We start from the raw sequence: 17,349 nt of genomic DNA on the forward strand, positions 1-17,349 counted from the left end.
AACCATAAATAAAAGCATCTAGACAGCTATGTCATGAAGATAAAACAGAAGCTGGAGACAAGTCTGAACCCCAAAGGGGTGCTTCCAGTTGGAGAATGCCTCCCTCTGTCAGAGGGTCCACTCAAACAAATTAAAAAAATCATTAGCCACAAGATTTGCAATCTCAAAGGGTTCATCTGAGCTGTGGGGAAGATATGCATTTCTCTATGTGTGGCTCTTCCTATTGAGATTCTGCTCCAGCACCAGCAGGACAGGTAATTCTATATTCAGAGCACATCAATTCCTATATACCTTCTGATGTCAAAGCAACAATGAATTAGCCCAAAGAGTCCCTCTCCTCCCACACCCCATGCTGCCGAGGCCACATTAGCTTCCCCTGTCTGCCTACATCCAAAAGAGCCATGGACATCATAGTCCTTCCCCTCCCCGAAGGTCAAAGTATACTCAGATGGGTACACCTCCTCTGGGGGCAAGAGGACCTTGGCTTTACTCCCAGGCAACCAAGTCAGAACAGCCAAAACAGGTCTGAAAGAAATATTTAGGTTGACAACACCAAAGGCCATTGATGATGCAGGTGCACAAAATAATGCAGCGAATCTGGAAGGCATTTTAGTAGATTCTTATAAAATATACTGTTACTGTATTACCCCATATTGAACTGCACACCTTGGTATTTTCTTAAAAGAGCTGAAAACATATCTTCACACAAAATCCTGCACACGGCTATTCCCGGCAGCATATTCTGAACCACCAGAACTGGGAAGCAGCCAGGATAGCCTTCAGGAGGAGTAGATAAATCCGTACATCCAGACAATGAAATTCTACTCAGCATGAAAAAGAAACAAGTTGTCAAACCAAGAAGAGGCATGGAGGAAATTTAAATGAGTATTACAAAGGGAAAGAAGCCAAGTTGGATTGTTGAGTCCAAGTACACGACTTCTAGAAAAGACAAAAATTATGGGGAAAATACAAAACTCAGAACTTTCTATGCTTCAAGAGAAGGAAAGATGTCTAGATCGTAGGTGACCTTGAGGAAAGTGAAACTATTCTACATGACACTAACACCGTACGTGCATGGCCTTACACACTTGTCAAACCCATACAGTGAAGAACACAAAAGTGAGTATTATAAAATGTTACAGACATTTTACAAAAGAGTTCTCACATTATTTTATTTCAAGGCTGTAAAGCTCCAGTAATCAAGAGTTTGTTACTGATGAAGACAGAAAAAGAAAGATTCCAGAAAAAGACCCACACATATACATTCAATCATTTTTCAGTAAAGGTTATTAAATGCACATAAGATAGTCTCTTCACACCATTGGAGCAAGTAAAGATCTCTGTATAAAAAAGAAAATTTTAACCACAATCCACACGTTGTAATGTTACAAAAATTTGCTTCAAATAGGCTACAACCTTCAATAGACCTTAATAAAAAAAGACTAAAAGGTCTAGGACACGGGATCTTGAATTAGGCAAAAATTTCATATGCAGGACAAAAACCAAGTACATATATTCTTTTAAAACTCTGAAACATATTTCTTCAAAATTTCAAAATGAAAAGGCAAATAAATAATATAAAAAGGTGAGCATAAAATCCCCATTAAGTCTTGCATTGTAGCATGTTCTGAATACAGCTTTTGACACATTTCAAAAGGCTTATACAGACTACAGCCTATAGAACTTGGTCAGACTTACAGAGCAGGGAATTCCCACTCCTCAGACCAGGCCAGGAGGCCACTGATGAATAAAAGCACTGTCGGGACGCAATCCACAGCCCACTTTAACCCGCCTGGCTCCCCATCCACAGGACTGTAAATAGAATGAACAGGTTTTGATAGTTTTACTCCTGCTGCTTTTAGGTAGTTTTCCACCCATTATTTTTGCTTCAAGTATTCTAGGGCACTTGTTAAGTGCATCTTCAAACTTCATTTTCCAATCTCAGCCTTTTAATTGGATTATTTAAGCAACTTCAGTTTATTGCAATTATAGATAAAGTAGGATCTCTGTGTGCCATTTTGCTTCTGCTTTCTTAAGTATTAAACTTTTTTTTTTCTACTGCAACATTTAAATTCCCCTATTTCTTACACTACATCTTGAATTTTATATTCTTAATGGTAGCCCTGGGTACATTGTAATGAGCCTATTAATTTACAACAAAATCCCATTCTCAATTTTAAAAAAATATCACTTGGATTAATGTCAGTAATACACAAAAAATTTGCTTCTATATAAAGCTTTCCTTCCAATCCTTGTGCTGTAAGTTGTCACATAAATCACAACATATAGTATGATCCAAAACATAGATTTATAATGACTGCTTTATATCCTTACCTTTTAAAACGAGAGAAAAAGAAAAGTTATCATCAAAAACACATCAAAACTATCTTTTATATTGGTCTATGTATTTACCTTTACTGTAACAATTTGTTTGCTTATGTGGATTCAAGTTACCATCTCAGGTCCTTCCCATTCAACCTAAGTAGGATTCCCTTCAGTATTTCTTATAGAGCAGTTTCCTGACATTGAAGTTTTCTTGTCAGGGCTGGCCACTCACCCCTAGTGCCAATTAAAGGGCAGCAATGGTGAAAACAGACTAAGGAAATTCATTATGTGGCCAGGGCCTGCCACAGGAAGGCAGTACTGAAGCCAATCTTCAGCCATCTTTGGGTACAGACATGAGCTCTAGTCTTAAATAAACAAAAGTGGGGGTGGGAGAGAGATAGGTATGCACAGTTATTATTTTACATAGTCACAGGGATGACCCAGTGGTCAGAGGTGGTAGCAGATGGTCTGACAGTCCATTCTCTCAGAACTGGTCAGGTGGGGTCTCCAGGGAGCTGTCGCATGATGGGATAGGATACCAGGCCAAAGAAAATTGGAAAAGGCAGAGAAAGAGAGCGATAAGAGATGATAATCAGCAGGGACCAGGGGTCCCAAGGCTCTCTAGCACTTGCACCCTGAGTTCCTGCAAGCAAGTATATTCGAGTTCATCTAAGGAAGGTTACCAAGGATACACGCAAAAAGTAAGGCATCTATATTAATACTACAATCAGAGCTAAGACAGTTTGTGATAGACACTGGTTCCTTATTCTTTTGAGACAGAAGACTGCAGCCCAGGGAAAAGTCCAGACACAATGTCTAAGGTTAAGTTAATCAAAGTCTTTGTGTCCAGCCTACAAGGTCAGCACAGCTGCCAGCCTAAAAAAAGGAGGAGGGGTAACACCCCAGTCTCTTCATTCTCTCAAGAGCTATCTGTTTTAACTCTTCCATAGCTCAGCATTCTGAGTGCTATCACTCGGAGAGAGGTTTCCAACCTCTCAGTTTCCAGGTTTCACAGTTCAGCTTCAGAGTTCTCTACAGGGAGCAATCTCATCTCCATAGGCAATGGTGTCCATTTGGGGAGGGAGGGAGGGTGCCAGGCTCCACTGTACTTTAGGAGTAGTTTAGTGCCTTATCATAAAGATGTTATTGATCAGTCCAGTCCTTTCCTGGATTCTGTGGTCACTGCAAAGTGAATGGTTTAAAACAACAGACATAGATACAAACTGAGGCTGCTTTTAGTTATGTAGATGCCTTTCAGCAAAGGTAGCTTTCCTCATGACTGACTCAGCTGCTGTTTCTCTTGATCTCTTTATTCCTCCTTCAGTTTTCAGGTCTTTTTTTTTTTTTTTTTTTGGTAGATCATGGGGCTTGAACTCAGGGCCTAGATGCTGTCCCTGAGCTCTCTTTGCTCAAGGCTAGCACTCTACCACTTTGAGCCACACCATTTCCGGTTTCCTGGTGATTAACTGGAGATAAGAGCCTCACAGACTTTCCTGCCCAGGCTGACTTTGAACCACAATCCTCAGAACTCAGTTTCCTGAGCAGCTAGGATGACAAGCGTGAACCACTGGCGCCTTGCTTCTCCTGCAGTTTTGAAGGGTAGATTTGTTAAATACGACATTCTTGGTTGATGTTTAGTGTAGCACTTGGTTTGAATGTGGCCTTCTATTGTCTCTGGCCTCCATGGTTTCTACCAAGAAATTACCAAATCATGTATAGATTATGAGTTTGCTTTTCTCTTGATTCTTTTAAGATTTTCTTCTTTACTTTTGGCAGTTAGATTATGGTGTGGATACCTGATTTTCTGTTACTTGGATTGTAGAGTATGTGGTTTTGTTTCTTTTTTTTTGTCAGTTGGGGGGGGGCGTGCTTGAACTCAGGGCCTTAGCACTGTCCTTGAGCACTTTTTACTCAAGGCTGGTGTTCAACCACTTTGAACCACAGTTCTGCTTCTGGTGTTCTGGTGGTTCACTGGAGATAAGAGTCTTATGGACTGTTTCTTTTTGCCCAGGCAAACTTTAAATTGAGATTCTCAGATCTCTGACTCATGAGTAGCTAGGATTACAGACATGAGTCACTGGTACCTAGCTGGATATGTAATATTTTTCATTAAATTTAAGAAATTTTTAGCCACTATTTGTATACAAATTCTTTCTATCCTTTTTCCATAGGTTTACCATTATGCTGACATACTTACTGCCTGGTGTTCCATGGGCTCTGGAGCTATTTATTATTCTTTATCCTTATTTTCTGTTTCTCATAGTAGATAATATTAGTTGACCAATCTTCAACTTTAATGGTTCTCTCTTCCTCCTACTGAAATTTGCTTTGAGCCTTGGTGAACTTGGTGAATTTTTTTAAAATCAGTTCTTACACCTTTCAAATCTAGAATGTGATTAAAAGAAAAAAAAGAACCAAAGAGACATCTATTTTGCTTTAATAGCATTCTGCATTTGGTGATTCACTATATTCCTATTCTCTGTTAGTTCTTTACACACGGTGCCTTGAGTTCTTTGGGTCATTTGATATAGGTGATTTAAAATCCACTTTTCTTCTTGGTCCAGCCACAGGAAGAAGCTCTTTCTAAGGGCCTCCTCCTCCTTCTTTTTTTTCTTTTTTTGTTGGTTGTAGGGCCTGAACTCTGAGCCTGCGTGTTCTCCCTCAGTTCTTCAGTTCAAAGCTAGTGCTCTACCACTTGAGCCACAGCACCACTTCCGGCTATTTCTGCTTATGTGGTGCCGAAGAATGGAACCCAGAGCCTCATGCATGCAAGGCAAGCACTCTACCACTAAGCTACCTTCCCAGCCCTCCTCCTTCTTTATAATTCGTTGTTTTCTTGCTGCAAGTACTTTCCGTTTCCTAAGGTATGTATGGGGCAAAGGGCTCATCCAGAAAACTAATGTGTAATCTTGAGTGAGAGCCAAAAGCTGGCAAGCATATTTCATGGAGAAGAATCGCAGATAAACTGTCAACATTAATAAGCAAGAAATTATTTAACAAAATGTTAAGAAACCAAGTCTAACAATATATTTTTTTAAGTCTGACATTACCTCCAAATTAGACTTCTTTCAGGAATAACATCTAATTTAATATTGAAAAACAAAAACAATCCGTTACCATACAAACAAAATAAAGGGGAAAAAATCCCTTATTTATCTCCACAGACGTATTCAAAGCCCTGGCTAAACGGCTGCAGTGGGGACTCAACAAAGAATTTGCCTACTATGCTTCAGTTCCTCCCCCAGAACTACAAATAAAATTTAAAACTTTGATAAAACTCAACATTCAACCACATTAAAAACTAGGAACGGCCAGCACTGGTGGCTCACGCCTATAATCCTAGCTACTCAGGAGACTGAGATCTCAGAATCAGGGCTCAAAGCCTTCCTGTGCAGAAAGTCCCCATGGGATTCTTATCTCCAATTAGCCACTCAAAAATGGGAAGTGGATCTGAGGCTCTAAGTGGAAAAACACTAGCCTTGAGTTCAGGGATGGCACCCAGACCCTGAGTTCAAGCCTCCACCAACAAACAACAACAACAACAACAACAACAAAACACCTAGGAATGGGCTGGGAAGGTGGCTTAGTGGTAGAGTGCTGGCCTTACATGCTTGAGGCCCTAGGTTCGATTCCTCAGCACCATATAAGCAGAAAAAAAAAAGTGGCACTGTGGCTCAAGTGGTAGAGTGCAAGTCTTGAGCTGAAGAGCTGAGGGACAGCACTCAGGCCCAGAGTTCAGGCCCCATGACTGGACCCTCCCTCACCCCCCCAAAAAAAAACACCTAGGAATAAAAAACAAAACACTGAATGTTAACCCTCTAAAACCTGGGATAGGAAAAAGATGCCCTTATTACCATACTAGAAAACATATCCAATATGGCCAAAAATATGCAAATTTAAATCACAATGAGATAATAGTAGAAGCTCACCAAAATGATTAAAATTAAAAATACCAAAAATACTAAAATTAAAATTACCAAATACCAGATAAGTATATGGGACTCCGGGACTGACAGAGATTTGAACTAGTGCAATCTCTTTGGAAACATATTTGGCCATAACTACTAACCCTTGCCTATGTATACCCTTGGATCCAACATTACTCTGGGAGTATTTCAACAGAAGTAAATATGGAGGACATCTATGGCTATCTTTTTTTTTTGTAGTTATTATTTGTGTATAGTACTCTAGGTAAAGATTGAACTCAAGGATTCATGCTCTCACTTGACTTGCTTGTTCATGGCTGGTGTTCTGCCACTTAAGCCACAATTCTAGCCTGCCTTTTGCTGGTTATTTGGAGATGGAGTCTCAGACTTTTTTGCCCAGGCTAGCTTCAGACTTTAATCTTCTATGTCTAAGCCTCCTGAGTAGCTAGGATTACAGGCATGAGCTACCAGAGCCTGGCTACATTTACATTTTTGAGGATTTTATGTATAATAGCCCTAAACTCTAAACAAACCATTTATCTATCAACAACAAAACAGACAAATTCATAGCATAAAATACTATGCATGAATGGTTCACAAACTTTAGCATGTAGCAGAATCACCTGAGGACGTGTAGTAAGGGGTCTGAGGATTCCACCCCACCATAAGAAGCAATGCCAAAGAGTGGGTTTACACACTCTCTCAGTAAGCTGAGAGTGTACATCTTGTGACTGTGACTATGACTTCCTGCTATTATGAAGTCATCCATAAACATTGTAGAAGAGTATCTGTTACTGGTCAAAATGAATTCTACTTCTTCTGTTTGTTGACTGGTAACAAGCTCTTTTTTGAAGATCATTTTTTATAATTTTACTCATATATTTTTTGGGGTCCTAAGGATTTTCTTATTATTTTGTATACTTGTTTTATATGGTAACTATTTTGCACAATTAAAAAAAACACTGCTATAGATATAAGAGAAGGAACAAACTACTGTTATACACAATCATAGAAAAAAAGCTTACTGACATAACACAGTGCCAAAAATAAAACATCAAGGTATGTGTACCATACGATTTCATTTGCATGAAGTCTAAAATCATGCAAAATCAACCCACTGTGATTAATCAGAACAGTGCTTGTCGGTGGTGGGTTCTGATTTGGAGGCAGGAAGGAAGCTGTGACAATAATGGTAATGTTCTACATTACATCTAAACTGGGGTGGACTGCACAGGTCCTGAGAGCTTGGCTGTGATGGCCCCTAAGGAAGCACACCTCGTGCCTAGGGTCTAGGGCTAGTTCTGTGATTCTTCATTTCACTAACTAAGGCAGAAGTGAAGCAGCACTCGGTTTAGGACAGTCTTTAGCTTTTCATACATACACTCTATCAGTCTGGGTTCATTAAAGGGCACAATAATTTGAAGAAAAAAGTTTTAATACAAGTAATTCCTAACTATAACAGGGATTAAAATAACAAAGGAATAGCTAGTAAGCAGAACTCTGTAGAACACAAAAATAGCAAGATAAAAGGAACAGGTACAAGCCAGGTGCTGGTGGCTCACCCCTAAAATCCTAGCTACTCAGGAGGCTGAGATCTGAGGATCACGATTCAAAGCCAGCCCAGGCTCTTATCTCCAATAAACCACTAGAAAACGAGAAGTGGTACTGTAGCTCAAATAGTAGAGCACTCACCTTGAGCTGAAGAGCTGAGGAACAGCACCCAGACCCAGAGTTCAAGACCTACCACCGACAAAAAAAAAAAAGGAACAAGTACGACTTCTACTACCTCAAGAGTTCCTGCCTCCCACCCAGACAGATGTGAGCCTAACTGAAGAGCGCACAGCTGTGGCTATCCGCTGCAGGCGGAGCAATGGGCCTCCCTGTGATCATTACAGCAGACTCTAGAGACACTGTGTGGGAAGAGGCAGGCCTGTGAACACATGGGAACCAAGAGGCAAAACCCCTTCCTACTGCTGTTTCCTGGGTACCCTCAATAGACAACATTTAACAACAGAGTTGGCAAAGGAAAATTATTTAAAGGGCCCAGTTTAATCCTTACAGAGCAAGTGAGAGTATTTACAGAGCTGTCACACTTGGTGGGAAGGTAAAACTGTTGAGAGGCATTACCTGATTCTACCTCTAAAACTATGCTACAGCATAAGCACACATAGTAAAAACCACAGCAACTGAAGCTGTTTTATGCTCAGCTGAAATAGAGGGCTCAGCTTCGATCCTGGCAGTGTCAGGTCAACAGAACTCTCCAAAGTTTTGTTCTCTATAAAGTGAAAAGATTGGGTTAGATGAAGTCCTGCATTCTTTCTGCTTTAACATTTTCTATCCATGAGCACTTAAGTGGTGGGATGTGCTCTCTCACAGTGATGATCCTATGAGGTCATCATTATCAAGAATAGCCTTGGGGCTCAAGAATGCTGGGCTATATAGCTTGTTAGAGTTACTGGGATGGGGTTTCATTTAACATGAATGGGTACAAGACAAAGTAATTGGTAAAGGAATAACCTCCTCTCCCAAGCTTCAAAGACAAATAACATTAGGTGAGAAAAAGTACTGTGGCTGGCATCTCAAAAATGTTACTGATTTCAGACATGGGGCTAGAGCAGACCTAAGCACAAAGGGCATGTGAAGCCTATTTACAGAGTTCCTTCTTAATTCCCAGAAGAATAAGAAGTCACTGAAATCATTAACACAGAGGGATGAATAACTAATAAAACTTACACTTTGAAAAGATCACTTTAGCCTCAGTGTGGTAAGCAGAATATGAAGAAGACAGAGGACACAAGACAAATTAAGAAGCTACTGTTCAATCAAGACATGCTAGAAGCATGGATTATGGCGATGAGCAGTGGAAATAAATTGATGGGTTTTAGAGATATTTAAGAAGTAAAACCTGGGGCTGGGAAGGTGGCTCAGTGGTAGAGCGTTTGCCTTGCATGCATGAGGCCCTGGGTTCGATTCCTCAGCACCACGTGAGCAGAAAAAAAAAATGGTGCTATGGCTCAAGTGGTAACATGCTAGCCTTGAGCTTAAGAGCTAAGGGACAGTGCCCAGGCCCAGAGTTCAGGCCCCACGACCGGACCCCAAAAAAAGAAGTAAAACCTACTGGACTGGTCATAGATTAGGAATACAAGCAAAGTAAAACAAGATGTCAGGAAAGACTTGCAATTTCTTTGGTTTAGGAAATTGGCTGAAAAGGAACACTGGAAAAGGACGTTTCTATCCTGTCTTAGATTCCATCAAGCCTCAGTTTTGTGTTTTAACAGGTATTAAAAGTATCCAAGAGAAGACATCAAGTATGTGGTTAGATACATGTTGGGAGCTCAGAAGAGGTGTAGGCAGGAGAGATAAACTTATGAGGAAATCAGTTTAATCTTGACCAACACCAACAACTGGTTGAGGATAAACCAGAAAAGAAAAAGAAAGACAAGTAGCTGGGGAGAAGCAAGAGGGAAACCAGAGTTGGTGTTTCAGAAAGCAATAAAGGCAGATCATTAAGGAAGGTAAAGAGATCTGTAGTATAATGTGTAAGAGCTAAAGATGAGATCTAAAATATGTCCTTTGGTTAGCAACATGGGATCTACAATGTTTTCAATGGAAACTAGTTCAGAAGAATGATGGGCTAGCTGAATATGCTACATCAGCTACTAAGGAAGGGATGAGGGATACAATGGCAGGTACAGAGGACACCACTGCATACTGAGAGCTAATTGTGAAGACACAGCTGAGGGAGAGAGTGCCCATATAAGAAAAAGAAGCAAGGAGGGCCAACGCTCCTGGCAAGAGTAGGAATGAGATAGAAATAAGAAGGGAATGAATGAGACTCAGGTAGGAGGAGGGACAGCCTCTAATTATAAAAGGAGAGATGACAATAACATGTACAAATATAAGTAGATGTCTACGTTTTGTGCGAAGATTCCCATATAATGACTTCTATTTTCTTTATTAAAGCTCTCTAATGGTTATGAGCCAGTATTTAAGGCCAAACTACTAAACAATGCGTAGAAATAATCTGGACTTACAGAAACAATTTCACTAATTAGCCAGTGTTCCAATAGTATTCCATCTCTATACAGAAATATCAAAACAAGATTATCAATTGCTTAAATCAGAAAGTACACATATTCTCTTGATTAAAAATCAGCAGCATAAAATTAGCATTTCTCAAAGTATAAGCTTATTTCTTGAGTATGAGAACTCACGTATATGATGCTTCCCAGGTCTCCTCTTCTTCCAGGAGATCTCTTATGATGTCTGAACTGGAACTGAAAGAATATGTGTATCAGTAGTGCCAGACAATGTGTGTGTGCTGTGTGTGTATACTTTCCACTAACATAAACCTCTAGTCTACAAGAACAGAAAAACAAACCAGCAGACCAGTGGTAGTTATGTGTGGGTACAACAGGGCGGGCAAGGAAGGATGACAAAGTGGCAGAAAGAATCTGGAAGGAATCTGATGGCTCACTACCTTGACTGGGAGAATGGCGTCACAGTCACACACATGCATGAAAACCCATCAATATTTACGGTTTATTATTATACAATTTTATTAAAGGCATAAAAAAACCTTAAGGAATTTTCAATAAGAAAAAAAATCAGAAGCCTAAATAAATCCCTCAATATAAAAACTTTACCTAAATTGAATAATCATGACTTTTTAAATTTCACACATCAACCAAAGATCAAATCGTGTTTTATTCAGTCTCTAACACCATGAAAAACAAAGATAGGAAAAAAAAAACAAAAAATAAAAAAAATAAACAACTCTAGCAACGAGATTCACAAGAGATAAGTTCCTAATTGGCTTTTAGTCTCTTGGCAACCAAAGTCAAATAAATTCTAATTAATCCAAACTGTGCTAATAATGGAAATAGGTTATAAATGCATCCTGGCTCCAAGTCCTATATCTCTGGCAAGGATATAAAGCAGATTTATAGAAGACGTGTTATTTAAAAGAAAAAAATTAAGGTTTTTAAAATCATTTTAAGCACCTTGTTCTTACCCAAATCAATATGACTTAATTTTAGAAAGCCTATGTGTACACCAATATCAAAAAACCTCTTCTCAAGACCTCATGACCTGAAATAACACGGCACTGTAGGAACAACTCAGCCTTTCTCACTCTGCAGGCAGTGTAGAAGGCTGAGGTATCCCAACCCCAAGTGTGAACCAAAGGTTTGGAAATGTTAATGCAATCTTTTCTTTTTTGCAGTACTAGCTATAAAACCCAAGGCCTCAGCCAAGCTTAGGAACATGCTCTACCACTTGAGCCACACCCCCAGCCCTTTTTTGTACTTGGCATTTGTGTTTCTGTAGGGTTTTGTTACTAAGCTGGCACCATATTGCTAAAACTGCTCAACCGCACTTCTAGCCCTTTATTCTACTGGTTATTTGCAATCTATACCACAGCTGATCTGCTGTGATCCTCCTATATTTGTGCTTCCCATGTTGCTGGTGATGGCAAGCCTTTGCTGACCCCAGCCCCTGGGCTACCCTGTGGCTAGTTAGTAACAGGCATGTAATGCCTTAGCTAGCCATTGGATGAGACGGAGTTTCACCCACTTTTTTTTTTTTTTATATGCTCAGGCAGGTCTTGAACTCCAATCCCTGAGAACCACCTCCCAGTTCCTATAATAAGCTTGAGCCACCATACCTGGCTTCACTGGTTTTGTCAGGAGTAGAGCATCATTCCCCTGCTTGAGTGCACACCTGGACTAGGAGTCTGCCTACTTTAGGATTCACATCATTGCTCAGATCACAGAAACACATTACTGAACCCATCTTCCCTCAGTAGGAAAGAGCCTCTTGTACTTCTCTGTCTGAGCTGGCCTAGGACAGCTGTCCCCCCAATCTCAGCTTCCCAAGCAGCTTGGGAGGAAAGGTGTGCACTATTGTAGGAGCTATGGGTTGAGAAATGCAGATCTCTTGTACTTATCTTCCCGAGCTGGCCTTGAACTGCAATCATCTCAAATTCAGCTTCCCAAGTAGCTAGGCTTACAAAGCGTGAAGCAAAGGCACTAAGATTTGTATTTCTTCTTCTCCTCATTGTCTTCAAATAGCTGTACAAAGAGTATTTTGTTTTTGAGACTTAGCCTCATTACTATTGCTGGACTTTGTTTATGAAGTATATGGGATTACAGATAAATGTTACCACACATAGCTATCAATCATATTCTAAATGTTACTCTTATAACTACCACACATACCTATCAATCATATTCTAAATGTTACTCTTATAATGACTAAAGTTTAAAATCTCCGAAGATTTGAAGTGACAGCGGATCATTCTCAACCACTTCTGACAAACCACTTTGAAGCAATACCTGCCTAAAATGCCTGAATAGGAAAGAGCAACAGTGGCCATACCAACTGTTTTATGCAAGTGATTTCCTCCCCCAGTTCCCTGGATCTCAAGGGGCTACGTGCAGGGCTCGCCGATGGGGATTCCTACATGCAATGGCCTATGTGGAGGTAAAGTCACACCCCAAGTGCATTGCACAGTGGTTCACAGGCATTTGAGAACAAAGAATGCATGTGTAGTAGTAGCTTTCATTATCTGTGGCTTGAGAAAATACAGTGATTTTTAAAAAGTGATAAATTGATCATGATAAATGATTATGAGTTCAGTAAGGGGTTGGAGTCAATGCTCAGGTGGTAGAGCACCAGCGATGAAAGCATCAGATAACAAGTTCAAGTTTCAGCCTTAGACAAAAGAAAAAAATTTTCAGTAATACTTAGTTCATACATCTTTGCTGCTGCAGTACAAGCACATATTTTTTCCATTTATAGCTTATTTTTTAAAATAATTTTTATTGAGGTTAACTGATTACATAAATTTCACAGTATTGTGGGATAGTGATCCCTACAGTCACAAACACATTTTAACCTTCACGAGGCAAATTGTCACTATCATAGTCTATAATGTTTGTGAATTCTATGAGCTTTGGTAACTCAACTATTTCTTCCACATCCAGTAATATGTACATTTTTTTTTTCCTTTTGCTTAGTGTGAGCTGTTCCCTCTTTTCCTTTCATTCCTTCCCATCACCGCCCTTGAGTTGCTTAGTTCGTTTTCATCAATGTCCAGTGCAGCTGATTGGCCCCTCTATTGTATATTTTCCTGTTTCCTTCTGATTCTGTGCCCTCCTCCTGACTTCCCTCAGATGTGCACATATATATACACCATATGTGGTCAAGAACATGGAGTTCATTTAGAAATGATATATAGGTACCACAATTTTTGGATCCATTCATCTGTAGTGGGACATCTGGGTTGTTTCCATATCTTGGCTATTGTGAACAGTGCTGCAATGAACATGGAGATGCATGGGTCCTTGCATCCTGGTTCCTGTTGCTCAGGGTAGACACCTAGGAGTGGTATGGCTGGGTCATACTGGAGGTCTATACTTAGCTTTCTGAGGTACCTCCAGACTGCTTTCCAAAGTGGTTGTATTAGTATACATTTCCACCAGCAATGCAGTAGGGTTCCTCTTTCTCTGCATTCCCTCCAGCGTTTGTCATTGGCTGGATTTACTGGGGTAAATTCAGGTGGTATCTCAGGGTTGATTTTATTTGCACTTCCTTTACAGCCAGGGATCATGAACATTTTTCTCTCTTTTCTAGATGAGTACTCTACTACTTGAGCCAGGCACCTACCCATTTTGCTTTTAAGTTGTTTTTCAGATAGGATCTTGTAGCCAACTACCATCCTCCCGTGTTTCTGAATGAGAAGGTAGGAACCATAGGCCTGTGACCTCAGGCCTGTGCGATGTTATAACTGATTGGAACTCCTAAGCTAGGCTGATGGTAGCTTAGATGACCAGGCTGTAGACCCTGGATCCCGTCACACAACCAGAAAAAGAGTAAAGCCAGCTTCTGCCAGCACCTCCCCTAACATACATACTTTTCTTTTTCCTTTTTTTAACAGGAAGGCTTACTTAGCTAAGTAAGCAGGACAGTCATGCCTGTCACCTAAAGTCTCATCACTTTGCCTAGAAGCTTTCAACCCACCTGTACAAATCACTTACTTGTTAAAGGAAAATATCTGCTGCACATTAGTGGCATAAGCCTAAGAGGTTTTTGGTATGCTGCCTCAATGGAAATAGACAGTAGAGGAGATTCACAAAAACACTGAGAGTTGCCTATACTCTCCTCTTGCTCTGTGCCTTTAATGCCACTGCCCAGCCCGCCTGGTGGTTCCCCAAAGACCTTCTATCTACTACACTTCAGGCACTACCAGAAAAATCACCAAAGCAACCAGTGGACTGTCATTGTGTCAGTCCAAGTGGGAAGTCCAAGTTTTACCTGCCATGGAGTGACAAGATGACCTGTTATGCTTGCAGTTTCAACTCTAGTCACCACTGAGGTTCTAAGAGTTGATATATACAATGCTCTGCTACATTACAGAACTTCTAGAACTTCTAACCACCCACCCCCTTTTTTTTGTGCCAGTCCTGGGGCTTGAACTCAGGGCCTAGGCTCTGTCCCTGAGTTGTTGTGGGTTTTTTGTTTTGTTTTTTGGTTGGTTTTTTTTTTTTTTTTTGGCTCAAGGCTAGTGCTCTACTAGTTGAACTATAGTTCCGCTTCCAGCTTTTTTGGTAATTAACTAGAGATAAGAGGCTCCTGTACTTTCTTGTCTACACTGACTTTGAATGGTGATCATCAGATCTTAGCCTCTTGAGTAGCTAGGATTATAGGTGTGAGGCCCCAGTGCCTGGCTTGTTCAACTCTTTTAACACAATGTACTCAGCTATATTCTACTCAACAGTCACATTCCTGAAATTAAATAGGACTTTTTAAAGAGTACTTACTGGGCCTAACATCCAATGTTTCTAAAATTAACACTCACAGATCTCTTCCTTTTGAGCAATCTTTGAAGTCTTAGTAATTTTACTATGTCCTGAAGATCAAAAACTCCTTTAAAATACTTTCAAGTCTTGTTAAAAAAAAAAAAAAAGATAATTACTCACTCTAGCATTCACAATCCCAAGCAAATACAACTTTTAAACCTAGAACAAAGAACTTCTTCAGAATAAACTTCACCTTCTCTGTTTTTGGTCAGTTGTGGAGCTTGAACTCTGGGCCTGGGCACTGTCCCTCCACTCTTCAGCTCAAGGCTAGCACTCTACCACTTGAGCCACAGTGCTACTTCCAGCTTTTTCTGTGTAATGTGGTGCTGAGGAATGGAACCCAGGGCCTCATGCATGCGAGGCAAGCACTCTACCAATGAGCCACCTTCCCCCGATCATTAAATTTTAAGAAGTTCTATAAACGTGAGTTCTGACACATAAAAGCTAACAGCTCCCCTGGGGAGGGGCATTCAGATCAGGCTCTCTAACACCATCAGTCCAAGCCAGAATGCATCTTGGTTTGCTTTTGTGTATGTATGTGCTGATACTGAGGCTAGAACTCATGGCCTCACACTCACACTCAGCTTTTTGATCAAGGCTAGCTAGCATTCTACCACTTGAGTTATGCCTCCGCCTCTAGGTTTTTGCAGGTAAACAGGAGATAAGAATATTTTCTATTTGTCTGGTTCTATCCGGCTGATTCTGAACTGAGGTGCCGAGATCTCAGCTGCCTTAGTAGCTAGGATAATAGGCATGAAGCTCATTCCTGTTACCTACAGTGCCCAGCTAGAGTGGATCTTATATAGATTATATGTGAGAAAGCTCCACTTACCAAAAGAAAAAAAAGAATGCTGAAAAGATGTCAAACACCTTTGGAGGCTGTGAGGATTTTAGCGTCAACATTAAGGTGTGTTGTCACCTGCTGTGTGAGACCATGGACAGGTTACATAACCTTGCTAACTCTCAGTGTCCTCATATGCAAAGTCAGAATAATACACACACCTTACAGGGATATCTTTTAAATGAAGCAATACAAGACTTAATATTCAACCCAGAGCATGGCACACAATAAGTGTTCAACAATTGCCAGTTCCATTTTCATGAAACAGATTGGACTTTGAATTACCCAAATAATTGCCTCAGCATTATGTTTCAATTTGCCCTAGGAAAGCTGTCACTGTGTGCACCACTTTAGTCTTTGATTTCCACTGTTTCTATGACACCAGGGTGCAAAATCATCAGAACTTGTTATTTATCCAGCACAAGAGGTACGCAGGGTACTGCGGGCTAGGAAAAAATGCAAGCATCTGCTATAAAATTCTGTGGATTAAAAATTACTTACAGGTAGAACTTTTCTACTCTCTAATAGTTATCTCTTCTCCTCAACCCCCTCCATCTCTTCTCCTAAGAGTGCAACTCTTTGAGTACAACTGAGTATATGCAACATAAAATTATAAAAAAACTGGGGCTGGGAAGGTGGCTCAGTGGTAGAGCGCTTGCCTTGCATGCATGAGGCCCTGGGTTCGATTCCTCAGCACCACATAAGCAAAAAGAAAAAAGCTGAAAGTGGTGCTGTGGCTCAAGTGGTAGAGCACTAGCCTTGAGCTGAAGAGCTAAGGGACAGCAGCCAGGCCGAGTTCAGGCCCCATGATCGGACCCAATAAATAAATAAATAAATAAATAAATAAATAAATAAATAAATAAATAAATAAATAAATAAAAACTACAGGACAGATCATTGAGTATGGATGGAAAGTCTACAAAGCCTACCAGACAATGATACTTAAACAAAAGCTGCCCACTACTATGAATTCTTCCTCAAACGGCTGTTCTTGCTAATCTGTTCCATAGGATGTCCAACAGCTCCATATATTTTAGTTGTAATACTAAACATTTTAGGTTTAAAAAGACTACCACTCAGTGAGAATAACAAGAAAAAAAATCATTTTCTGAGCATCTACCTTTACCAACTACTGTGTTAATTACTTCATACGCATTAACTTTAATTCATAGGTGCACCCTGGGCTTTCTCCCAGTTTGACAGAGAGAGAAAGGCTCAGAAAAATTAAAGTTGCAAAACCGGTCCTTCATATTATATTGATCTAACTAGTGGTGGCTCTTTGCTCAAGGCTAGCACTCTACCACTTTGAGCCACAGTGCCACTTCCAGTTTTCTGGTGGTTAATGGGAGGTAAGAGTCTTACAGACTTTACTGCTCCAGCTGACTTTTAACTCTGA

General features: G+C 40.3%; 1 protein-coding gene across 2 annotated transcripts in view; it reads right to left on the reverse strand.

Moving 5' to 3' along the window:
* The window catches only part of LOC138824777 (E3 ubiquitin-protein ligase RAD18-like), a 74,372-nt gene that overhangs the window by 2,896 nt on the left and 54,127 nt on the right, over positions 1 to 17,349 (reverse strand). For both annotated transcript variants that reach the window (XM_070019010.1, XM_070019009.1), the window contains exon 12: positions 10,466 to 10,528. In XM_070019010.1, the coding sequence (XP_069875111.1) occupies positions 10,466 to 10,528 (63 nt within the window). The remainder of the gene's footprint in view (positions 1 to 10,465; positions 10,529 to 17,349) is intronic.

This window comes from Dipodomys merriami, unplaced genomic scaffold (assembly GCF_024711535.1).
Source record: "Dipodomys merriami isolate MVZ:Mamm:240054 unplaced genomic scaffold, mDipMer1.0.p SCAF_13, whole genome shotgun sequence".
In the NCBI taxonomy this organism is placed as follows: Eukaryota; Metazoa; Chordata; class Mammalia; order Rodentia; family Heteromyidae; genus Dipodomys; species Dipodomys merriami.